At 38.3% G+C, this 26,087-nt stretch overlaps 1 protein-coding gene across 3 annotated transcripts in view; it reads left to right on the forward strand.

Annotated features, from left to right (window-relative positions):
* The window catches only part of LOC145343046 (terminal uridylyltransferase 7-like), an 87,710-nt gene extending 63,101 nt beyond the window's left edge, over window positions 1–24,609 (forward strand). The window contains exons 18-29 of one of the 3 annotated variants that reach the window (XM_080188821.1): window positions 5,579–5,682; window positions 5,961–6,050; window positions 6,351–6,464; window positions 6,801–6,878; window positions 7,046–7,223; window positions 10,694–10,741; window positions 10,829–10,920; window positions 16,439–16,554; window positions 18,955–19,316; window positions 19,924–19,994; window positions 20,451–20,493; window positions 23,416–24,609. In XM_080188821.1, the coding sequence (XP_080044947.1) occupies window positions 5,579–5,682; window positions 5,961–6,050; window positions 6,351–6,464; window positions 6,801–6,878; window positions 7,046–7,223; window positions 10,694–10,741; window positions 10,829–10,920; window positions 16,439–16,554; window positions 18,955–19,316; window positions 19,924–19,994; window positions 20,451–20,493; window positions 23,416–23,489 (1,370 nt within the window). In that variant the 3' untranslated portion in view covers window positions 23,490–24,609. The remainder of the gene's footprint in view (window positions 1–5,578; window positions 5,683–5,960; window positions 6,051–6,350; window positions 6,465–6,800; window positions 6,879–7,045; window positions 7,224–10,693; window positions 10,742–10,828; window positions 10,921–16,438; window positions 16,555–18,954; window positions 19,317–19,923; window positions 19,995–20,450; window positions 20,494–23,415) is intronic. The other 2 variants (XM_080188822.1, XM_080188823.1) reach the window with 2 other exon arrangements.
* The last annotated feature ends 1,478 nt before the right edge of the window (window positions 24,610–26,087 follow it).

Genomic DNA, 26,087 nt, shown 5'->3' on the forward strand with positions numbered 1-26,087 from the left:
AGAGCAAATAGAGTGACATTAGGCTAATTGCCAGTTAAATAAAAAGTAATTAATAAAGTTTGTTTCATTAATACAATTAATCTGTGGTGTTCAGGAGTTGAAGAAAGCCTCAAACTGTGTGGACTTGACCTTCCAAAACCACTTGGAATGCACAAGGCCGCAACAGGAAGGAAGCCCCCACAGTCATAATTGTCTTTGAGATGGTGGTGGTGATTCATCTTCTTGAACAGTTGCTGTCCCCACTTTATAGTTATACCCATAGTCATGATAGGGAGGGACTTCTAGGATTTAGACCCAGTTGTATTGAAGGAACATTGTTATGTTCTCCTGTCAAGATGTATGTCTTTGAGGAGATCTTGCAGGTGATGGTGTTCACATGCTCCTGCTGCCCTCGTCTTTTTTCGTGGTAGAGGTTACAGGTTTAGAAGGTGCTATCAAAAGAGCCTTGTTGAGTTGTTTTGTGCATCTTAGAGATGGTACACACTGCTACTGTAGGCTACCATTCCAGCAAAATGTTTCTTCCTGGATGGTGTCAAATTTCTTGAGTCTTGCTGCAACTGCATTCATCTGGCAAGTGTGAACATTGATTTGAGCCTTGTAACTCTTGGGCAAACTTTGGGGAATTAGGAAATGAGTTACTCATCACAGAATTCCCAGCTTCTGATTTGCTCTTGAAATTTCTGGTCAATGGTTACCCGCGGGGTGTTAATGCTATTACAATTGAATGTCATGGGGAGGTGGCTAGATTATTGGGAGATGGTCAGTGCCTGCCATTTCTGGAGCACAAATGATTTTTGCCATTTATCAGCCCATGCTTGTATGTTGTTCCGGTCATGCTGCACAACATGTTTCATTACCTAAGAAGTTGTGAATGGAACTAAACATTGTATAGTCATCAGTGAACATCCCCACCACTGATCTTATGATGGACGAAGGCCATTGATGAGGCAGCAGAAGATGGTTGGGCCTAAGCCCAGAGTAACATTTGCAATGATGTCCTACGGCTGAGATGATTGGCTTTCGACAGTCACAACTATCTTCCTTCTGTGCTGCATGTGACTCCAACCATTGGAGCGTGTTCCTCTGATTCCCATTATCTTCAATTTTGCTAGGGCTCCTTGATACCACATTCAGTCAAATACTACCTTGATACAAAGACAGACACTGTTGTCTCACGTAGAACATGTTGCTCCGCTGACTCCCAAATTGGAATTACATCTTTAGTGGTTTTACTCACTGTGGCCGTTGCTGCTTTCCCTTGCATCTGTACATGAAACAAATTTATTTTGTCTTATTCTTTATAGCCCTTTCTAGATCTTTACCCGTCTGAAGATACTGACCTATCTGTTTTTCTCACTACATCAGCTACCAACGCCAATTCCTGACATTATGGTCACCGCCTAACTAACATTGTCACCTACTGGAACCAGTGCCTCACAGCAAATTATGAAATATCAGATCGTCTATAGGATTTTTTGGCTGAACGCCATTTCATTTCCCCACAACTGTCATATTATTCCCCAGGCCCAACAGCTGTGCTTTGTTCCTCCATGAGTTCTCAGCTGGAATCTGCTGCTGGATTCCTAGGTTTTACTTTTCTGGGCTCCCTGATCAGATTCATTTGGAGTAAGCTTTCAGATCAAACTGCTTTCTTGTATTCTCTTCTGGACTCAAATCCACCCAGTTGCTGACTGGACACTGCTCTGCTTTATCACAATTCTGTAATGGCTTCTTCCTTACTCTAATAATGACCTTCCAACAACTACTGATCTTGCACTGGCTCCAAGCTGAACTTTCATTCCAATGCTTTCCCACAAACTTTTACTGTTCTCAGGTTTTTCAATCAAGATAGATCCAGAAGATGTTACTTATCTCAAGAATTTAACTTGGCCAGCTCGCTTGTCACTGGTCAATTTACTTTTAGGTTTCACTCTGTATTCATATTAGTTTCTACTCATGACTATTAGATACTATTCAGGATCTCAGCCCACCAATCGCCTGTTTTTGGCCACAGAACTTCTCTCTCAGCCGTTTCTTATCTTTTCTTCCTCCAGTCGTGCTTGCAACCACCTCTCCACCTTTTCTTGCATCATATTCCATTTTATTCCTCTCTGATGTGATGCAATTTCCCAGCTTGTTGGCCAAAACTTTATCCCCCACAAGGAGCAGGCTGGCAGACAATTGCTGGGTAGGGGCGTGGCTGGATTTCTAAAGATGCAAATGCTGCAGGGTGCATTGCTGGTTGCTTATCCATGAGCATTGGTATTTTACCAGCGGCTAAGTTGGTGACAGGCATCCTGCACACAGTTGAGTCAATTGAGTCCTTTAAAAGATCAATAAAGGGTTGTCTCCTACTGTCACTGGAATTTTACCAGTGGTGAGGGTACACGTGCAACATGGTGAAGCCACAAGTTAAGCCCTGACAACCTGACTACAGGCTTGGGATATCCTTCTGTCCAGGCACCCTGTGCCCAAGAACATATCCTTTAACAGCATTGGGAATTGCCACTAGAGGTGGTGCTGCAAGGACTGTAGAACTATGGCTATTTGATTGGTCAAACTGCCCAACAGTCATAAAATCTTGTCATGGTTTCCTGGGCTGGTGGAGGTCGACTCATCCCTAGCTTTTCAGCTGGTGGATACTGTCCTGACATAAAGTTCAGCTGTTTCTCCAAACGCAAGATCCTTTTGAACAAGCCCAGTGCCTTCCTTTTGGTATGCTCCTGAACATCTGTTGCTGACTGTCCAACAAAATAGCAACAAATTCAATATATTTTGTATAAAGAAAAATTTTGGTAAGAGAAAAGTATTTTCGATCAACTGGTTGGCTTGATGCATTTAAACTCATCTGTGTAAGAATCTACAATACAAAATCTATATTGACCCATATGATTTATTTTTGTCCAGTACAAATTGTAGAGTCATAGAGGTTTACAGCATGGAAACAGGCCCTTTGGGCCAACTTGTCCACGCCGCCCTTCTTTTTAAAACCCCTAAGCTAATCACAATTGCCCACATTTGGCCATATCCCTCTGTACCCATCATACCCATATCTAAATGCTTTTTAAAAGATAAAATTGTACCCTCCTCTACTACTACCTCTGATAGTTTGTTCCAGTTGCTTACTATCCTCTGTGTGAAAAAATTGCCTCTCTGGACACTTTTGTATCTCTTCCCTCTCACCTTAAACCTATGCCCTCTATTTTGTTGGACAGTCAGCAACAAATGTTCAGGAGAATAGCAAGAGGAAGGCACTTGTTCAAAAGGATCTTGCGTTTGGGGAAACAGCTGAACTTTATGTCAAGACAGTATCCACCAGCTGAAAAGCTAGGGATGAGTCGACCTCCACCAGCCCAGGAAACCATGACAAGATTTTATGACTGTTGGGCAGTTTGACCAATCAAATAGCCATAGTTCTACAGTCCTTGCAGCACCACCTCTAGTGGCAATTCCCAATGCTGTTAAAGGATATGTTCTTGGGCACAGGGTGCCTGGACAGAAGGGTATCCCAAGCCTGTAATCAGGTTGTCAGGGCTTAACCTGTGGCTTCACCATGTTGCACGTGCACCCTCACCACTGGTAAAATTCCAGTGACAGTAGGAGACAACCCTTTATTGATCTTTTAAAGGACTCAGTTGACCCAAATGTGTGCAGGATGCCTGTCATCAACTTAGCCGCTGGTAAAATACCAATGCACATGGATAAGCAACCAGCAATGCACCCTGCACCATTCACATCTTTAGAAACCCAGCTACACCCTTACCCAGCAATTGTCTGCCAGCCTGCTCCTTGTGGGGGATAAAATTTTGGCCAACAAGGTGGAAAATTGCGCCACATCAGAGAGGAATAAAATGGAATATGATACAAGAAAAAGTGGAGAGGTGATTGCAAGCACAACTGGAAGAAGAAAAGATAAGAAACAGCTGGGAGATAAGTTCTGTGACCAAAAATAGGCGATTGGTGGGCTGAGATCTAGTTTTACTCCCCTACCTTTGGGAAAAGATATTGACCATCTACCTTGTCTATGTCCCTCATTATTTTATATACCTCTTTAAGGTCACTCCTCAGCCTCCTACGCTCCAGAGAAAGAAGTCCCACTCTATTCAGCCTCATCTTATAACTCAATCCATCAAGTCCCGGTAGCATCCCAGTAATTTTCTTCAGCACTCTTTCAGTTTAATAATATCCTTTCTATAATAGGGTGACCAAAATTGCACATAGTATTCCAAGTGTGGCCTTACCAATGTCTTGTACAACTGCAACACGGCATCCCAACTCCTGTATTCAATGTTCTGACCGATGAAACCAAGGATGCTGAATGTCTTCTTCACCACTCTGTCCACCTGTGACTCCACTTTCAAGGAGCTATGAAAATGTACCCCTAGATCTCTTTGATCTGTAACTCTCCCCAACGCCCTACTATTTACTGAGTAAGACCTGCCCTGGTTCAATCTACCAAAATGCATCATCTCTCATTTGTCTAAATTAAACTTCATCTGCCATTCATCAGCCCACTGGCCCAATTGATCAAGATCCTGTTGCAATTGGAGATAACTTTCTTCACAGTCCACTATGCCACCAATCTTGGTGTCATCTGCAAATTTACTAACCATGCTCCCTATATTCTCATCCAAATCATTAATATACATGACAAATAACAGTGGGCCCAGCACTGATCCCTGAGGCACACCAGTGGTCACAGTCGTCTAGTTTGAAAAACAACTCTCAACAACCACCCTCTGGCCACTGTCAAGAAGCCAATTTTGTGTCCATTTAGATTTAACTTAATGCAACAACCTACCATGCGGTACCTTGTCAAAGGCCTTGCTAAAGTCCATGTAGACAACATCAACTGCACTGCCCTCATCAACCTTCTTGGTTACCCCTTCAAAAACATACATCTTCCAAAAAGGGCCACATATCAGTCCAGAGAGCATAGGCATAGGAGTTTCCCACACATAATCAGAGCTACCACAAGTAAAACTGCATGCCTTTAGCAGGCTACACTCCAGAGTAGAACAACAGTAAATTTCTCTCTGTTTGCCCAGCAAGGACCAGTTTACCCACTAATGTTTTAACCTGCAAGGTTATTTGGAGCTAAAAATCCAACCCAATCTATTCTTTTTCCATGCCCAACCCAACTCCTGCCAACAGATCACTCTTTTGCCAAAGAAGTGAGTGAAGGGCCTGTCCAGAAAAAATTGACTTGTCTGTTATCTCCACATACTAAAAAGTCTGACAACACCAGGTTTTAGTCCAACCTATTTATTTGAACTCTCCATTCACCTGACGAAGAGGCTGTCCCCTCGAAAGCTAGTGAGAATATTATCAAATAAATAGGTTGGACTAAAACCTGGTGTTGTCAGACTTTTTACTGTGTTTACGCCAGTCCAACGCCGGCATACCCACATCATCTCCACATACTGACTGACCTGCTGATATTTCCATGTTGCTGTTTGATTTTCTTTCAGATTTTGAGTATTTGTAACTATCTTTGCTTTTTATTATTAATGATAATTTCAAACAGTGCTGTTTGTATGTTTTAATTATAATCTTTGATTTTAAAATATAATCCTAGGCTTAAAGAGCATTCTGCCTATTACTACAGCAAAAGTTCCAATTGTTAAATTTTTCCATGTAAGAAGTGGCCTTGAGGGAGACATTAGTTTGTATAACACTCTGGTAAGAAACACAACATTTTAATTAGATGCAATGTTAATAAAATATTGTTTAAAATAGACCTTTAAAAAATGTTTGATTTATGGCCAATTGCTTTTGTGTATTTGATCTTTGTTGTCAGTCAAAGGCAATGAAAATGATTCCCAAATTTCTGATATTGACTAATTTCACCATTATATTTGTTTTTTTCTTAAAAGACTACAACCAGCTTTGCACAATTGCTTCTATGAGAGTACATTTTTAATTGATTGAACAAAGCAAAATCTGTGATCTTTTTGCAGGCCTTGCACAACACTGGATTGTTGGCCTGTTACGCAGCAATTGACCCCAGAGTGCAATGCTTAGGATATACTATGAAAGTTTTTGCCAAGGTAACAGTACTTTTGTAGATCAGAATTGGTTAAAATTTTGCAAGAATGTTTTTAGAGATTAAACTTTGAGATTGTTTATGATTTGCCATTATATTTGGGCTTTGAAGGCTTAATTAATCTGTTAATTTAATCATTTTCCATGGATGTTTGAATACAACATTGATTTAAAACATGGCAGTTTGTACTTTGGAACAAGCTCTGAGATCTTGTCATACTGGACTAAACCTTGTCTTGAAGTCTTTTTCTGGAGTCAGCAAACCATACATGTCAAATACTAGAAATGTGATTTGTTTTGAACAGGTGTGCGATATTGGTGATGCATCCAGAGGCAGCCTTTCATCATATGCATATACTCTAATGGCACTTTACTTCCTACAACAAAGGAAACCACCTGTCATCCCTGTCCTTCAAGAGGTATGCAAGAACTGACCAAGATCCTCATCTTGATAAACTTGCTTATCAACTTTAAACTCTTGTGTAGGACAATATTTTGCATGCTTAAAGCAAAGTGTCACTAATATTTCATTCTTTTTTAATTAGGACCCTACTGATTTGTAAATAAGCCCAGGGATATGTGCTGTGTGTTGAAAATGCAGATGATATGTACAGTTTTGTATTATAAATTAAATAAATTTATCTATTTCGCTGTTCATAAAGGCTAAACACTCAGTTAATAATTAATTCTTGGTTTGCATAAGAATTAAATTTGTTTTGCAGAATTATCATAATTTAACTTTCACTGATTTTCAGATATATGATGCAGCAAAAAAGCCAGAATTATTCATTGATGGTTGGAATGTCTATTATTTTGATAAATTGGATGAATTGGTAAGTTAGCTTAAACGGCGAGGTTATTTTTAAGCCAAGCATCTTTAGTTTCTTCACTTCAGTCGGTTTTTATTCCAGAATAACATTTTTTTTTGGTGAGTTCATCCTCAAATAAACCATTATTTGTCTGAAAACTAATGCAGACCTTTGAAAATGTATTATTGCAGAAAAGCAAATGGCCAGACTATGGAAAAAATAAGGAGTCTGTTGGAGAGTTATGGCTGGGGCTTCTCAGGTTCTACACAGAGGAGTTTGATTTTAAAGAACATGTTATCAGCATTAGGAGAAAGGCTTTACTCACAACCTTCAAAAAGCAATGGACTTCTAAATATATTGTTATAGAAGGTAAATATTACAAAAATGGTTCGGTGTCGCTTGCATCCAATTTTTTAAAAATAGTTTTTTAAACAGTTTACAGTGAGCAAAGAGGGCTACACTAAGTGCCCTTACCCTCAGGACCATAGAATTCAGTAGTGTGTGTGTGTGTAATGGGGATTTTAATTACCCAGTTGTTCTGATCAAGGACAGCAAATTGTTGAGGGAGCAGTCCAAATAGTTGTGGAATTAATGCTTTTCTCATGCAGCATTTAAGCGAGCATATAGAAAAATAACCAGTTACTAGACTTGATTTCTTTTTAACAGCGATTTGGAAATATTACTGGGCATCCATGTTGTGGTATGCCTGGACAACATAAGAACATAAAAAATAGGAGCAGGAATAAACCACCTAGCCCTTCGAGCCTGCTCTGCCATTCAGTAAGATCATGGCTGATCTGAAGTGGATCAGTTCCACTTTCCCGCTCTCTCCCCATAACCCTTAATTCCTTTGTCTATCAAAAACCTATCTACCTGTGACTTAAATATATTTAGCGAGGTGGCCTCCACCACTTCAACGGGCAGAGAATTCCAGAGATTCACCACCCTTTGAGTGAAGAAGTTCCTCCTCAACTCTGATCTAAACTGCACCCCCCCCCCTTATCTTGAGGCTGTGCCCTCTAGTCCTGCTATCCTTTCTAAGCGGGAAGAATCTCTCTACCTCTACCCTATCCATCCCTTTCATTACCTTATACGTCTCTATAAGATCCCCCCTCATCCTTCTAAACTCCAACGAGTTCAGACCCAGTCTATTTGGTCTCTCTTCATAGTCCAACCCCCTCATCTCCGGCATCAGCCTAGTGAACCTCTCTGCACTCCCTCCAAGGCCAATATATCCTTGCGCAAGTGCGGCGACCAAAACTGCACACAGTACTCCAGCTGCAGCCTCACCAGTACCCTGTACAGTTGCAGCAAGACCTCCCTACTTTTATATTCTATCTCCCTCGCTATAAAGGCCAGCATTCCATTCACCTTTTTGATCACCTGCTGCACCTGCAGACTGGGTTTTTGCGACTCATGCACAAGGGCCCCCAGGTCCCTCTGCACTGTAGCATGCTGCAGCTTTTCGCCCTTTAAATAGTAATCCCTCCTAATATTATTTCTGCCAAAGTGGATAACCTCACACTTGCTAACATTATACTCCATCTGCCAGGTCCTCGCTCACTCGCTTAGCCTATCCAGATCCCTCTGCAGACTTTCCACACCCTCCAAGCAATTTGCTTTTCCACTCATCAGCAAATTTCATCACCCTACACTCAGCCCCCTCCTCCAGATCACCTACATAAATGGTAAACAGCTGAGGCCCCAGCACCGATCCCTGCGGCAGTCCACTAGTCACCAACCACCAATCAGAATAGCACCCATTGATACCAACTCTCTGCTTCCTATTAGACAACCAATCTTCTATCCACGCTAAATGACAATGAGGTTAGAGTCAATTAGGCAAGCTACCGCTGCAGGTAATTCCAACATAGGGTTAAACTTTGAAGGTTGTGGAGCCAGGGGACAGACTTGAATTGTTTCAAGAACTATAATCTTTAAGTGTCTTGTGCTCTTCCATGTGTACTGCTTTTCCCTCAGAGGTTACTATTTTTGACTGCAGTTTATTAGAGTCATAGAGATTTACAGCATGGAATCAGGTCCTTCGGTCCAACTTGTCCATGCCGCTCTTTTTTTTAAACCCCTAAACTAATCCCAATTGCCTGCATTTGGCCGACATCCCTCTGTACCCATCGTAACCATTTAACTGTCTAAATACTTTTCAAAAGATAGAATTGTACCCGCTTCTACCACTACCTCTGGCAGTTTGTTTCAGACACTCATCATCCTCTGTGTGAAAAAATCGCCCCCCTGGGCACTTCTGTATCTCTCCCCTTCACCTTAAACATATGCCCTCTAGTTTTAGACTCTTCTACCTTTGGGAAAAGATATTGACCATCTACCTTGTCTATGTCCCTCATTATTTTATATACCTCAACAAGGTTGCCCCTCAGCCTCCTACGCTCCAGAGAAAAAAGTCCCAGTCTATTCAGCCTCTCCTTATAACTCAATCCATCAAGTCCCGGTAGCATCCTGGTAAATCTTTTCTGCACTCTTTCTAGTTTAATAATATCCTTTCTATAATAGGGCGACCAGAATTGTACACAGTATTCCAAGTGTGGCCTTACCAATGTCTTGTACAACTTCAACAAGACATCTGTATTCAATGTTCTGACCAATGAAACCAAGGATGCTGAATGCCTTCTTCACTGCTCTGTCCACCTGTGACTCCACTTTCAAGGAGCTTTGAACATGCACCCCAAGATCTCTTTGTTCTGTAACTCTCCCCAACACCCTACCATTAACTGAGTAAGTCCTGCCCTGGTTCAGTCTACCAAAATGCATTACCTCGCATTTGTCTGTAAAACGCCATTTGCCATTTGTCAACCCACTGGCCCAATTGATCAAGATCCCATTACAATTGGAAATAACCTTCCTCACTGTACACCATGCCACCAGTCTTGGAGTCATCTGCAAACTTACTAACCATGCCCCTATATTCTCATCCAAATCATTAATATAAATGACAAATAACAGTGGGCCCAGCACTGATCTCTGAGGCAAACCACTGGTCACAGGCCTCCAGTTTGAAAAGCAACTCTTTCCAATCATCTCTGGCTCCTGTCAAGAAGCCAATTTTGTATCCAATTAGAGAGCTCACCCTGGATCCCGTGAGATTTAACTTTATGTAACAACCTACCATGCAGTACCCTATATTCTTTAAATAAAAGTTTTTGACTGATGTTTGTTGGTGTTCCTCAGTCGTAGAGAGAATGAATCTGATGTTAGGATGTTTATCAAAGACATTGAAATACAAAGACAGAATACAGTACAATGTAGAATATGGTTACTTCTTGAATACAGTGCAGTTTTGCTCTTGAGTAGTGGTGGGTGTTGAGACCCAAGAGAAAGTCTAGGGAAGGGCTCCATATTGACGCTAGGCTTGGGGAGATTGGAGTTTACTTAGTTGCATAAATTTCAACTTCAGAGAGATATGATTGTAATTTTCAGGATATGCCCAATAGCTTAGGTCATTTGAACTAAGTAGTGAGGGGAGGACTAGGACTAATAAAACGTTAGGGTAGATATTGGAAAGTACTTTTGCAGAAATCCTGTCAAATAGATTGCTGGAACGTGCAGTGAGTATTGACTAACTATAGACCTTTAAAGAGATCTGGATTTTTTCCAACGGTAAAAGTCCAGTTGTGCTGTACTGTGTGGACAGGCTGCAGGGCCTTTACTTGATCCCATGGTGGTGGCGCGATGACTGTGTACAGTTTCTTCTTTGACCATTTTTTGACATTGCCAGGCGCACATTAAAAATTTAAATCTCGATTGTTTTGTGTACAAACAAAAAATAGTTTTCTCAAGATGTAATTAAAAGATTTTGTTTGAAATAGATCCATTTGACCTCAATCATAACCTTGGAGCTGGATTGTCCCGAAAGAGTAAGTTGTATTTTGTCTCCTATTAAATAGTTTTCAGCATTAGGTATGTAGGTCTAATATAGAGATGATTGCTTTTTGTTTTTCCAGTGACAAATTTTATCATGAAAGCTTTCATCAATGGGAGAAAAGTTTTTGGAACTCCAATTAAATTCATCCCAATGCAATATCCCACAATGATGGTATGTTTTGTATTTTGTCTGGAAATTCACATATCTACTTGACATTCTCAACATCAGTTCTGCTTGTTACATTACAGTAATTTACTTGGCTGCAACTTCTTCATGTGGCATAGGCAAGAAAAAATTAATGTTTCTATATTTGCAAATAGCACAATTGGTTTTCATTTTATTTTGGAAAAGGGAGAAAATCATAATTATAGGAGTGATATATTTACTTTAAATAAGGCTGTCTGTATCCTAATCTCATTTTTAGGAGGTAATTTTTAAAAATGAAATACTCTGCATTAATTCAATTTTTAAAAAATTTGCTGATATCGTTAGGAATTGAGAATTTTTGGCCATTAAAGCTCAGCATATCTGTCCTTTTCTAATGATCAACTTAGCTTATAAAATGTGTGAGTGTATCCTTATTTCTGCATAAACACAACTTTTTGTCTCTAACATCTGGTTCATGGGCCTTCTTTGGCAACCCACTACACATATTGTTAAGACATTTAAAGCAAACTCTGCTTCCCTACTTATTTTAACATATTGGATGGGATTCTCCGCCTGCACTGGCCCCAAAACTGGAAAAGCCCACCCAAGGTTAGTGAATATTTGCATGGGTTCCCCTCCCCGCCTGCTACAATTCCCATGGTGGGTGCAACAGGAAAATTTCCCCTATTAATTTTTAATTAGTGTCATCAGTATGTCACCAGTCCTCTCACCATTGAGCAGTGAAAAGTCAGTGAAGTGTAAAAGGCCAAGAGTGTGTAGAGTTTAGCCTGAGCAAGAATTTAGCCTTGAGGTACAGAAATCTTTTTTAAAACATTGTGTTAAATTCTTATAAATTTTCAGAGAACACAGTTTAGTTTAATATGAAGGAACAACCAAAGCAGTATCTGCACGATGTGGGAGGCTTTGAGTATACATGATGACCGTGCATGCCAGAACTTCCTTTTACTACTTTCACTGAAGCTTAAGGTTTCTGCGGTTGAAAAACAGTTGTCATTGCCCCAACCCTTAGCGGAGGCTGAAAGGTCCCCAGAAATAGTCATGACGTAAATGGTGATCAGATAGAAAGAGGAGATGAGAGACAATTTGAGAATTCCCCTGAGCATGTTGAACTGACAGACAGATGTAAAATATAAAATACTTGTGATCATGACCAGAGGAAGGCAATCATGAGCAAACCACAGTGCTATGTAGTACATGGTTGCCAAAGAAATTAGGAATTAACTTGCAAACCCGAGAATAATAGGGATGCCGTTGTTTTTGAAACAAACTGGCATTTTTTTTATCACAGGTGAGAGTTCCAAATGGTGTATTTTATTCCAGATATCAGGTTACAGAATATTATGGCGCAGTTGCAAACATTTTAGTGAGGGAAAGCAAATAACCACAGAATTAAGATCCTATAAATGGAGACCAATCAAAGAGTAGGGCTTCAAGGGTAATAATCTCAGGGTTATTCCCAGTGCTACAAGCTGGTCAGTACAAGAATAATAAGATGACAAAGGTGAAGCTGTGACTGCCGACATAATCCCAGAATCTTCTAGAAATGATGGAACTCACTACAGACCTTGAACAAACATCTAGCAATATGTGTGGTGTGGATCTTATTTTCATCAGCGTTAATTTGATTCTGTTGCCAAGTCAAGGCTGCCTTCATATGTTCAGTATCAGTGATGTTCTTAAGCAGCATTTGCAGTCACATTGAAGTATTCTTAGACAGCGAGCCAGGAAGTTCAAAGCACTTATCTCTATACATTTTAATCCTTTTACAGAAAGAGCAATGAAGATTCTGATATGCACATTTAAGATTAAGGTGGAAATAGAAATATCAAACAGAAAATAATTACCAAAAATACCTGGGATTTTTCTGGAAATTTTGACATTTCACAAATATAAAATTCATTTTTCAGGGCTAGAAGTTTTTTAACAGTAGAATTATGAATTTGTACCCCATTTAAAAATCCAGTTACATCTCATATTGTATAACTTTTTAATGAGGGTTTTTACAAGACTATTAGCATCAAATTGGAAATTCATGTCAATGTAGTGATTTTTAATTCATTGTAGGCCAATGGGACTTCAACAGCACCCCATACGGAAAAGCATAGAATCACTTTTAATTGTGTATTTGTGGACTCCAGAGATTTTTGTTAGTTTCAGATGAGTAATGATGCCAAACATGCTCATTAATGCAGCAAAATATGGGCCTAGCATAAAAGAATTCAGATTCTTGGCACATTTAAATTATTTGTCGATCATGCATAGTGCATACAGGAGAGATTGACTTCATAAGAACAGAGCTATGACCAATTTCCTTCCTGGTAATTCTATGGGAGATGGTTAAACTAAAATGACAGGAGATGGGGAGAAGTAAAATGAGAACACAGCAATAAAAGCAAGTGGCATTAAAAAGAAATCAAAAATAGTTCAGAGGGAAGAGGATCTTTAATAAATAAGACCATTAAAAACTGGAATCAAGATTGCGTGGTATAGTTTTAAATGCAGATTTAAAACAAAACTAGAGATCAGAAGCATTAGCAATGCCAGAAGAGAATCTGAACAGTTATAAGAAGGACTTGGTTTGGACTTCTGTGAGAATTTAATGCTTGGGGTTCCTGCATTTCAAGGGTACATATGAGAGATAAAAGAACATGGTGTAGCCGTATTAATGAAAAAAACCCAAGACACACAAATGTTCTTGGGAGGTTGACGTTTGTCCTCAGGCTATAGTGCTACATTTAAGGCTATATTTAATTGCTCACTCCTGATTGCCCAAGAACAAACATTACATGTGCCTGAAGTCAAAGTTCATATGTTCTAGAACATAACTTTTAGTTTATAGACTCACTGATGATTACAGCACAGAAGGAGGCCATACGGTTTATCTTATCTCTGACAGTCAACAAGTGACTACACTAGTAGTGACTGCACTAATCCCATATTCCAATGCTTGGCCCGTAATTCTAGAGGTTACATGAGTTTTTGACTCAACTATCCTTTCAGGCAGTGTTTTCCAGACTCCAATTATCCACTGGGTGAAAACATTTCTCCTCAACTCCATTAGCTTTTAGGAGTTAAAGTTTTAACTGTAGAAAATGGCAGTATCTGGTTAAGAAGATGGTACAAACAGACCTGCTGTAAAAGCAATTTAATGAAGCTTGGAGTATATTACACTGAAAAGGTTAGGGCCATGTTAACTTAAGTTAGCAACTAAAACAATGAGATCATGAGCTGCAGGCAAGGCTAGATAACATGGAGATATCTGCAGTTATTCCATGAAAGGATAAGTTCATGTGGATTCTCAGAATTAAGAAAAGCTTTAGAATTAAAACATAGTTAATTTGTATCTCTACCTGGCAACAAGCCATATGTATCACACTGCCATGGAAATAGATGGAAAGTAGTGAGACTTTTGGTTTTGAGTTTGTCTTTTTGGGTTCAGTGAGGATACAGTCAGCAGGCAGTGCCAATTAATGTTTGGAAAAGTGGCCATATGACTATATCACCTTTGGGTCTGGTGTAGCTTGCAGCTCCTTGGACATCAAGAGAAAAGACCAGACCTATACCTGAAATAGGGTAAATGCTAGATTCTATCATCCATGACACAGCTTGTGATGGGAGCTGGTGTTCAGTATTTGACAGAATTGGAAAAAGGAAAACAACTGGAAGATTTATTTAGCTGGAAGATCAAGGAATAACTCTACAAGAAATCCTCTCATTAAAACCTTGTTGCAGTTAGAATTCTGAAAGTAATCAATTTGGTTGTAGTTTGAAACAATAGCAACAGGCTATTGGAAACTAGGGTGTTTTCTGATGATTTAAGCCACTGCGCACGAGTCGCAGGAAGGTGTGTGCCGGAGCTGAGAAATCCAGAGTCATGAGGCCAGTGAAGAAAATGGAAGTCACTCAGCCAAAAGCTAACAAAAGGGTCCTCGTGAAATCTTGTACCTTGCCAAACAGCTGGAACATTGGAGAGAAATTGGTGAATTCCAGAGAGCTGGAATACCTTTTGAGTTGATCCCAGGAAAAACGAATGAACCTTAGTTTGTACTTGTTTAAAAACATTAAATCTTGTGGCAGAGTTCTATTAATTAAACAGGGCATTTAGATTTCTCTTTAAATGTAAATTGTCCATAACAGAATTGTAAAAGATAAAAGGTGGACCATTTCCTTAAATAGTGGCATAAATAGCTGTGTGATGATGGGGTGCTTGTGTCAAAGGAAAAAAAACTCCAATGGCTAGAATTATATCCAACACAAATAAACTGGTTGTGTTGATCAGAGTCCAAACATCACAATCCTTGGTGACCTTCAAAATGTTATTGATGAGAAACTGAAATGGTGGTGTCATTGAAAATCAATGGGTGATAAGTGAGCTATCTCTTGTTCAAGATGGACAATACCCATCCAAGTTTAATGGTGGCCAGATTCTGTTGTAAGCTTGTACAGATTGTTTAATTATCATGAAGAGTTGTAAATGGGATGAAACACTTTGAAATCACAGCAAACAATTGTACTCCTGACCACATGATAGGAGGGAAGCATCTGAGTTTTGTTCGGTCAATAATGTGGTTATGAAGAACTTCCCAGCAATGCCCTAGGACTGTGATGATTGCCTTCCGATAACTGCAATTATTTTCCTCTGGTCAACTGTGACTGAAGTGGAAAGCTTTTCATTGACTCCATTGACTGCTAGCTCAATCATGCTCAATCAAATGTCTCCATCATAATTTCCAAGAAGAGAGCCATTTGACCTATAGTAACTATATAATCAGAAATAAATTAATATTGCCTTCCCATCCTCCCCACATCAGGGTATCTAACAACTTGATCTATTGCAAGGCTTTCACCCCCACTATTCTACTCAAAAGTCCATTCCTGTGTTGCTTATTTATTACGTGAAGAACAAATTCTCAACTATCCTAGCTGTTAGGATTCCTGTTAAAGGACTCTTTGTTACAATACCAAATTTTGAGAGGTTTCTATAAATGTTGAATTTGGAAAGCCATCCCCAGCAAAATACCTGCTCAGCTCTGATACAGTCAGGCTACTAACCTGTCATGATTTTTTAAAAAATGATCAAATGATACCTTTGGTTTAATTGATCCAAAACAGGAAATTTGTAAGGTCGAGAAAGAAGCTCAACTCTCCTGCACTCATGCCATTGATCAGAGTCATCTTTATTAAATAATTTACACTATGAAATGCATGTATTAAAAAAAATCTTTTGGGTAAAATTTTTTTTTACATGTATCTTCTTGAAAATTGCAAGAGAATAGTTAGTTGTTTTCCCAGATGTAAATGTAGTATTCAAGTCTTGCATTGTTGATGGGAAATATTTTTAATATAGAAAAGTCTGTCTGATATATTAATAATGTCAGATAAAAGGATAACTTTGAAATGTTCGGTAAAATTGTAAGAAAATTAATCTTGGCTTGAACAAGAAAGCGTTATCAAAAATACTGCCAGTTGTTCAGATACAATGATTGTTATTGTGTTTAACTTACTGTTTTCTTAATTTAAGGAGTATTTCTTTGATCCAGAAATTCTGACTGAGGGGCAGTTAGCACCAAATGACAGATGCTGTCGAATTTGTGGGAAAATTGGTCATTTTATGAAAGATTGCCCCATGCGGAGAAGGTGAGTAACACAGAAACATCTTGCTTCCACTGCTGTGGAAATGATTTAATTGCCCATAGGTTATAAAAGTACTACGTTGTTCAGAACCCTAATTCTTTTATTATTAGCTCATTTTTATAATTTATGGTTCATCTTATAAATTAAAGGATTTTGCAGCAAATAAGGGGGTGGTAGGGTCATTTGTCCTGTCATGCTTTTCCTGGGATTTGGTCATATTCCCTGTTTTATTCCACATAGCATAATCTTTTCTTAAATATTAGTTTTCCATTTTAATTCCACCAATCATAATTCGAATAGAGCATCTATCTTGAAAAACCATCTTGTGTTTCAAAAAAAAACCCTTTTTTTTCTGGTGATAATTTTAAACTCAGTATTCAATACTGCTTTTCTATGTTCACCCTATCAAAATGTATTACTTCATATTTCTCTGCATTAAATTTCATCTGCTACTTGTCTTCCCATTCCATCTGCTGTTTGTAATCTCTTGAAATCCACCTCTGTCCTTTTCACTGCTTTATTCGATCTCTTAATCATAAATCTCTAATCAGCATACTCATTTCATACTTTTTCAATTTACTGTCATTAGTTATTACTTATACAAGTTGGTAAGAAACCCACATCCTGCTATTTAGTGGCATATTTTGAACATTTTCTGGTGCTGTAATTGATTAATCCCTAATAATTGATCAAGTTTGGCTTCTGATTAGACATGGTAAATCATATACTTAACAGACAGGGAAAACTGCATACATGGGCAAACACGTGTGCAAAGATGCCTTCACATCAACATCAGGAGATAGTGTATTTTAGAAAACCAAGTTTTGATGAACTGCTGAATGAGTATATGAATTACTGTCTGTGGGTATAAAGGATAAAAGACGGTTTATTAACCAACTAAATGGTGTATTGTTCCTCTGCATGGAGGAATGGATTGTAGTGCATGGTGGAAGAGGTACTAAATGGGGTGTCCCAATGGTCCATGCTCCTGTTTCTTGCATGTATAAATGTCTCAATACAAAGTGGTTAGATTAGCAAGCTGTAAAAGGAGTGTTGTAAAGAGAGTCGTAGTTTTTTTTATTTCCAGTTTCTGCAATATTTTGCTTTTAATTTAATGTTGCAAAGGGACTTGCACAGGAGAGTTAATTGGTGTTAGCTCTTGGTCCAATTTGTAGCAAACACTGTTCAATATAGACAGGCATAAGTTACTACATGTTGAAAGTGAAAGTAGGAATATGAACTCTAGAAGTGAAATAGATCTTATCAAAGCAAAAATTGAGAGTCCTAATGGTAACTGTTGATTTGTTAATCATAAAGTGCTGGGATATATTACTAAACCAATTGAACATATTAAATACGTAGTAATAAAGTAGTGTTACATAGAAGTAATTGAAGCTGGATGGGTACCATGGTTACAAAAGCAAAATACTGCAGGTGCTGGAAATCTGAAATAAACAAAAGATGCTGCAAATGCCCAGCAGGTCAGGCAGCATCTGTGAAAGAGATACAGAGTTAACCAGCCGGATTCTCTGATCTCGTCCACAGCTAAGATTTGCCAGTCCCGCTGCAGTGAATAGAGATTTGGTGAAGTGCTAAATTTTCCATTCTCATTGGCAGTGGCGGCGGGGCATGAATGGCCAGAGAGTTCCAGCCAACGTTACAGATCAATGACCTTTGGTCAGTACCCTAATTAGGTTGAAACCTGAAGTGCTCTGTAAAATCCTGGTTACTACAAAAGCCCAGAAACAGTAAGGAGAGCAGCAGTAAAGCCAATGTCAGAGGGAAGAGCTTTGTCTTAGCTAGAATTCTTCAGCTTCAAAAAATATCAAAGGAAGTCTTTTTTGACGTATGAAAAACAAAACCTTTTGCCAACTGTCTTATATCTAGGTCCCCTGATTGCTGACCATCTGCTAGTAGGAACAGTTTCTTATTTAGTTCTGTTAAAAACCCTTCATAATTTAGAAGTATCTATTGACTCCCCAAAACCATCTCTGCTTTGAAGAGAACAATCCCAGCTTCCCTAGTCTCTCCATAGAACTAAAGTTTCTCTCCCTTGTATCATTCCGGTTAAATAACCTCTATTCCCGCTTCAGTGACTTGGCATCCTCTTATATTGTGGTAACCTGAATTGGATACAAGCAAAAGGAAACCTGATGGTATTTTATTTGGCTCTTGTTACAAACTCCATACTTTTGTCCTATCCCATAAACCTCCAACCACCATAAATTATTGATATATACAAGGAAAAAATAAAATTGCATTCATGCTACTAATAGTTGTTTTCCCTCAAGAGTGTTGTGCATTTGTGTTGAGCAAAGCCACTGAATTTCTTATTCCTGAATGCATTCAATTCAGCAGTCACAGTTATTATTTCCTAAAAACTGTTTTTGAAATATTTCTTAGCAGCAAGACAAGACGACAAAATCTTGATGATGTTAGATCTAAATCTGGATTCCAGGATAAATTTCAAAGACCCTTTGAAATCAAAGCAAAAAAGAAACCTGAAGACAAAGAATCCCCAAGCAAGGAAGTGCTAAAGCTGCATGGACAAAGCATAAAAGATATTCCAGTGAAAGAAGGAGGGGTACATGCAGAGATTCGACCACCAAGGAAATCTAAAGACGACCGAGCAACAAATGAACTTCTCAGGGACAGAACTTCCAGGCAATATCCAGAGCAAAGGAGGAAGCAGGAGGACAAAGATAAATGTTGCTTTATCTGTGGGAAGGAAGGTCACATCAAAAAGGAATGTCCTCGTCATAAAGGTACTGCTTTGTTATTGTGGTTGAATTTAGCTGTTGGTAATTAGGGGCATAATTCTAATTGGTTGTTCTACATGGTTTTGTAACATTAGTCCAAAGATGCAATAGAATTCAGTGAAATATTTTCTTTTTTACTTTAGGTAGTAATTCACCTGCCTTGAAAATTTGTATTCAAGACCTACTTTCAATTATAATGCCATTTTCCAGAATTTCTTTTATATCTAATGTATACCTGAAGCATAGTGGTTAGAATTGCTGTCTCACAACACCAGAGTCCAAGGTTCAATTCTAGCCTTGGAGGACTGTCTTGTATGGAATTTGCATGTCCTTCTTGTGTCTATATGGGTTTTCTTTGGGAGCTCTGGTTTTCTCCCACAGTCCAAAGATGTGCAGGTTAGGTGGATTGGCCATATTAAATTGTCCCTTAGTGTCCAAAGATGTGAAGGTTAGGGGGATTAACAGAATAAATGTGTGGGGTTACAGGGATAGGGCAGGTGGTGGGCCTGGGTAGGATGCTGTGTTGGATATTTGATGCTGACTCGATGGGCTGGATGGCCGCCTGCACTGTAGGGATTCTATGATACGTTATGTTTGTTTTGATTTGCTGCAGGTGTAGCTAATGCTGAATTTTCCGCATTCTCAGCACCCAATGTTGGAAATGAGTACACCAAAGTAAACGTGGTAAGAGAGAGAATAAATGCTGGGTAACTAAACTAGAAATTTGCATTATAATAACAAAAGCAAAATACTGTAGATGCTGGAAATCTGAAATAAAAGCAGAAGATAGTGGATAAATTAGTCTGGCAGCATCTGTGGGAAGAGAAAGCGAGTTAACATTTCAACTACAGAACTGAAGAGGGATAGTTCACATACAGAATTATTCATCTTCAGTTCTGTAGAAGTCATATAGACTCAAAACTTTAATTTTGTTTTGAATTTATCCTGCATTTTTTGTTTTATTTTAGAAATTTGCATTGATATTGTCAGATATTGGATATCAAGTAATTGGGTATTCAAAATTATCAGCCTCTCAAGCAGAACAAGAAGGAATTGTGGAGGATGGGAGGGGTAGGAGGAGCTGTGCTTGAGCTTAATTTAGCTGCCTACTAATTCATATACTTTTACCTTCCATCACAGAAGGAGAAAAGAAAGCAAAAAGGACTCCTAAATTCCCAACCAGGTTTGGAAGCTTCAATCTTTTATTATTTATTTTATTCTTTCACGTGTGTTGCTGGCAAAGTCAATATTGATAACCCATCCCTAATGGCTCTTGAGGAAGCCTGGCTTGCTTAGCCATTTCGGTTAAGAGTCAACCATGTTGTTGGAGTCACATGTAGACCAGACTGGGTACGGGTGGCAAATTTCCTTCCCTAAAGGACATCAGTGAACAAGATGGATTTTTATGAAAATCAGATAAAGTTTCATGGCCACCTTCATTGAGACTAGCTTTCACTTCCAGATTAATTAATTTAAATTATTGATTATTTGTATTCACAAATTTCCCCCGGTGGGATTTGAACCTGTGTTCCCAAAGCATTAACTTGGATCTCTGGATTACTAGCCTTGTGACATTACCACTATCTCCCCCTAATGTTAATGACTAGAGGATAAAAATATGTAACAAACTTCAGATTTTTCATCTTAAAATTCAATGTAGCTCAATTTGTAATAGGTGTTTTTTTTATAACATGAAATTGGTATTGCTATCATCTCTTTCAAAACTGCACAATATTCCAGGATGACCCTGAAAATGAAATTACCATTTTGATTTGATTTATTATTGTCACATCTATTAACATACAGTGAAAAGTATTGTTTCTTGCCAGCTATAAACAAAACGTACTGTTCATAGAGAAGGAAATGAGAGAGCGCGGAATGTAGTGTTACAGTCGTAGCTGGGGTGTAGAGAAAGGTCAGCTTAATGCAAGGTAAAGTCCTTTCATAAGTCTGACAGCAGCAGGGAAGAAGCTGTTCTCGAGTCGTTTGGTATGTGACCTCAGACTTTTGTATCTTTTTCCCGAAGGAAGAAAGTGGAAGAGAGAATATTTGGGATGCGTGGGGTCCTTAATTGTTCTGACTACTTTGCTGAGGCAGCAGGAAGTGTAGACAGAGTCAATGGATGGGAGGCTGGTTTGCGTGATGGATTGGGCTACATTCACAACCTTTTGTAGTTTCTTACAGTTTTGGGCAGAGCAGAAGCCATACCAAGCTGTGATACAACCAGAAAGAATGCTTTCTATGGTGCATCTATAAAAGTTGATGAGAGTCATAGCTGACATGCCAAATTGCCTGTGTCTTCTGAGAAAGTAGAGGCTTTCTTAATTATATGGTGGGCCTTCTTAATTATAGTGTTGGCATGGGGGGACCAGGACAGGTTGTTGGTGATCTGGACACCTAAAAACGTGAAACTCTCAACCTTTTCTACTTTGTCCCCATTGATGTAGGCAGGGGTATGTTCTCCATGGCTTCTTTTCTTTGCTACTAATCATACCTTTAAGCTCTTTTCCCCAGCCCCCTTCACCTTAACTTCCAAAATTTGAAGCCATCCGTTCAGGTGCTTGACATCAGTAAAAGATTCTTTCGGCAAGAGTGATCATAACATAATAGAATTTCACATTTAGTTTTGAGAGTGAGAAACGTGGGTTGATAAACTTAAATAAATGCAATTGAAAGGTATGAAGGCAGCTGGCTAAAGTGGCCTGGTAAATAGGTTAACAGATGAAACAATAGAACAGTAACAACAGCCATTTCATAATTCTCAGCTGATATATTGCACTGAGGAATAAAGGCTCCACCAGAAAAGTGCATCATCCGTAGCTAACTAAGGAAGGGTGGCATCAAATTGAAAGAAAATGCATATAATACTGCCAAGATTAGTGATAGGAAAGAAGATTGGGAAAATTTAAAAAACCAGCAACAGATGAATAAAAAATTAATCAAGAGGGAGAAATTGGAAAAGGGTGAGCAGGTTGGGCTTACGTTCGTTGGAGTTTAGATGAATGAGAAATGAGCTTGAAACATAAGCCCCCCTCAGGGATCTTAACAGGGTATATATTGAGAGGATGATTCCCTTCATGGAGAAATCTAGAACAAGGGGACACAGGTTCAAATTATTCATATTTTCTGCAACTCTTCATTTGAATCTTTCCAATAAGGTTTCTATTCTTCCTACATGATCAAGTAGCCCTCACCAAAGTCACACATGCCTTCCTATGTAACTGTTATGGTATGCTATTCCTCCTCATCCTCCTCAACAGCATTTGACAAGGTCAATTTCTCCAACACCTCCAGTTGGCCAGACTACTGACTTGGATTGTCCTTGTGCTTTATTTAATGTACAAAGACCCTGCAGACCTTTGCTCTGTCATACTACACCAATTTTTACTTGCCACTGCAAGAAAACTCATTAAAAATTGATGGGAAGAGTGGTGCTGTTTTTGATGAGGCACCAATGAGGTAATGTCTGGTTCTAAGCTGAAAGTTTCAGTCTAGTGTTCAGCCAGTTTCTCCTGTCTGAATTGAACTCCACAAGTGTTGTATTTTGTAATAAATCATAAATGTTCCTTATAAATTACACTGTTGCTCATGCTTATGACAATTTGCACCATACTCATGGAAGCAAATCTAGTTATGTAACGTTGTACAAGTGGGAATGAGGGTTCTTTCTGGCCTTTTCTCTCTCAAGGCCTCAGCCATGGCATTGCATGTCAATAACTTGCATTTTGGACTGCTTGCAAACTTAAATAAGTTTGCTTTAGAAGGTAGGAATGGCCCATTGTATTGTGTTTTCTAATGAGTTATATAAAGAAATCACTTTGCATAGCTGGTGTGTTTTATTGACATTAAATAGATCTAATTTGGTGCCTAGGCTGGACAGAAGCTAAAATTCCATTTAAATGGAGTCACTTCCAGTCAGCTGTGTCACCCAAGTTTTTTGAGAGTAAAAAGTTTTTTTTTAACCTTTTACCCTCACCACTTCATGGATGCTAGGGGCTGTGTTTAAAGACAGCACTCCCCAGATTTTCCACATAATGAGTAATAATTTTAATATAATATTCATTGGTACATTTTCATCATTTATTTGAAATAAATCTGTTTATAGGCCTTACCTGTAAATTCTCAACAAATTCGTCAACTCTGGGAAGCTCTCCACATAAAAGGATCCAACTGGAGTGAATTATGAAGGAAGCTGAAAATATTTGCATTTCAGTTTGATGTTTATGAACCATAACCTTTGTGTAAATCCTCTGCAATTCTGACACAGTAGAGGCAATCCAATAAATGTTTTATGCTTGTTCTTGAAGAAATAGGTTGATTTTATGTTCTATCGAAATGTTGCCCAGTAGGATCCCTGTTATTGAATTAAATGAGTAATGTTTTAATTAGATAACATTCTTTGTTTAAAATGTTTCTTGTGTTGTGATATCAAGCGTAAATTTCAAGCCTTTTTTAATCTTTTGGCCAATCTGGCATTTTTTTCCTTCCTGTAAACCAATTTATAATGTGGCAACTTTCCTTATTATTATGCAAATGAAATAGATAAGAAGGTGGCACCTTTACTGTTAAATTATTTTAAAGCAATTAATGTAATAAAAGTTCAGGCAAGCACATATTGTATTCCATAGAAAGTTACATTTCTGTTCAACCTCTAGAATTTTATTTTGTTTTGCAGTGCCATTCTTGTGTATTTATCGGGGGAAAAGTTTGTATAAAAACTTGTCATATTTGATAAATTTATTAAAACACAAGGAAATATCACAGTGTTTCAAAAGCTATTTAATTACTATAGATGTGAACAGAAGAAGAAATGTATCATTGTTTCTAAACAATAAAATCAATCTTGGACATTGGTGATTTGCCAAAGCTTAGTGGATGGATTCTATTTATTGACATTCTATCCTGAATTTTCCATAATTTACCTTGAACTGCAAATTACATCCAAAAAGTTAATAAACTGAATTATTGTACTAGTGATTTTTTTAAATGTTGGTTTTGAAAAATGAATACGACTAAGAAACATGTTTTATGTAATCCACTGAAGTCACATCAGGAGAAGGGAATCTTGAATATGCTTGATACTGTATAATTGTGTTATGTTGCTTTTGAATTAATGTGTGTTTTTGAAGATTTGCTACTCAAGTTGCCCAATGTTTAAAACAATGATGCTTGTATAAAAAAGTTGACGGATACCTTGTGTTTGTACATATGTGGTAAATATACGTTCAGAATCTCTCAACTATTGTATGTAAAGTCTTGTGGCAACACAAATAAAATTCATAGAAAAACTTACTGAGTTTCTAACAATGCGGAAAAGGTGATGTCCGACAATTGAATTGTATTCATTTTTTTTTATTTATCACAAACACTTAAATACCTAACATAATTATAAACAACCTGCACAGCAATAACTATTATCTAGTAATAAAATCTCAACTAATTTTTTTAAGGATTTGTCAAAGAAGTATTTCAGTCTAATGCCTCTGTATAGATTTTTATTTCAAATTTGGAAACAATCTTAAACAGCTCAAGACACTGAAATCCTTAAAGTATAATTGGCCTACATTGGTCAGGATATTATATCCATGGGTTTTAATTATACCATGGGAATTCGATCTAAAGAACACTTGACCTCTCTTTGGTGCAGTTGAACTCTAATGGGTCTTTCTATAAACTGCAGCAAAAATCAAAGTTGTTTGGTATTGAGCTGGAAAAACTTATTATTTAAGCCTTTATTCATTTAGACTGCACATGGACTTGACAATATTGACCATGCTCATTATTAGCAGATCAATTGCAGGATGATCCAAAACAACACATAGCCTCCTTCTGCACTTTAGGTATTCTGTGGTTATAGTCTAGGTTTTCTCTATGCATCATAAGACGGCAGTTTAAACCAGATATTGGGAACGGACAGCAATTTAACCACCCAAGTCCTCGGGAACTGCGTCTTTGAAATTATTCACAATATTTTCCTAATGAATGTAATGGCAGATTTTCAGTCTATAATATTGATATTTACTATTTGGACTTTGATTATATAAAATAATCTTTTGAGTAACAATGCAAAAGTAATTTTCTAATTATTTGTTTGCTTACAATATTAAGCTAGTTTGCAGATGACACCAATATTGATAGGGTGATTAATAGTGAAGAAGATATCCATAAGTTACAGAAAGATGTAGACGGGTTGATCAGATGGGCAGAGCAGTGGTAGATTGTATTTAACCCTGATAAGTGTAAGATGATGCACTTGGAAGAGGAAACAAGACAAAGAAACACAATGGTTAGCACTGCTGCCTCACAGCACCAGGGACCCAGGTTCAATTCTGGCTTGGGTCATTGTCTGTGCGGAGACTGCTTGCTCTCTCCATGTCTGCATGGGTTACGTCGGGGTGCTCCGGTTTCTTCTCAGTCTGGAAAATGTGTTGGTTAGGTGTATTGGCCATGGTAAGTTCTCCCTTAGTGTACTTGAACAGGTGCCGGAATGTAGCGACTAGTGGATTTTCACAGTAACGTCATTGCAGTGTTAATGTAAGCCTACTTGTGACTAATAAATTTTTAAAAAATTTAATAAATGGAAGGATTAGGTGGATCTTGGAATATTTATTCACAGATCATTGAATTTGGCAGAGCATTTGAATAGGATAGTGAAGACATAGGGGACACTTGCTTTTATCAGTTGTGGCATGGAGTCTAAGAGCAAAGAGGTAATGTTGGAGTTGCACAGAACTTTGCTGAAGTACTGTGTGCCGTTCTGGCCACTTCATTATAGGA

The sequence above is a fragment of the Carcharhinus amblyrhynchos genome, chromosome 5, assembly GCF_965287045.1.
Source record: "Carcharhinus amblyrhynchos chromosome 5, sCarAmb.v2.hapA, whole genome shotgun sequence".
NCBI classification, from domain to species: Eukaryota; Metazoa; Chordata; class Chondrichthyes; order Carcharhiniformes; family Carcharhinidae; genus Carcharhinus; species Carcharhinus amblyrhynchos.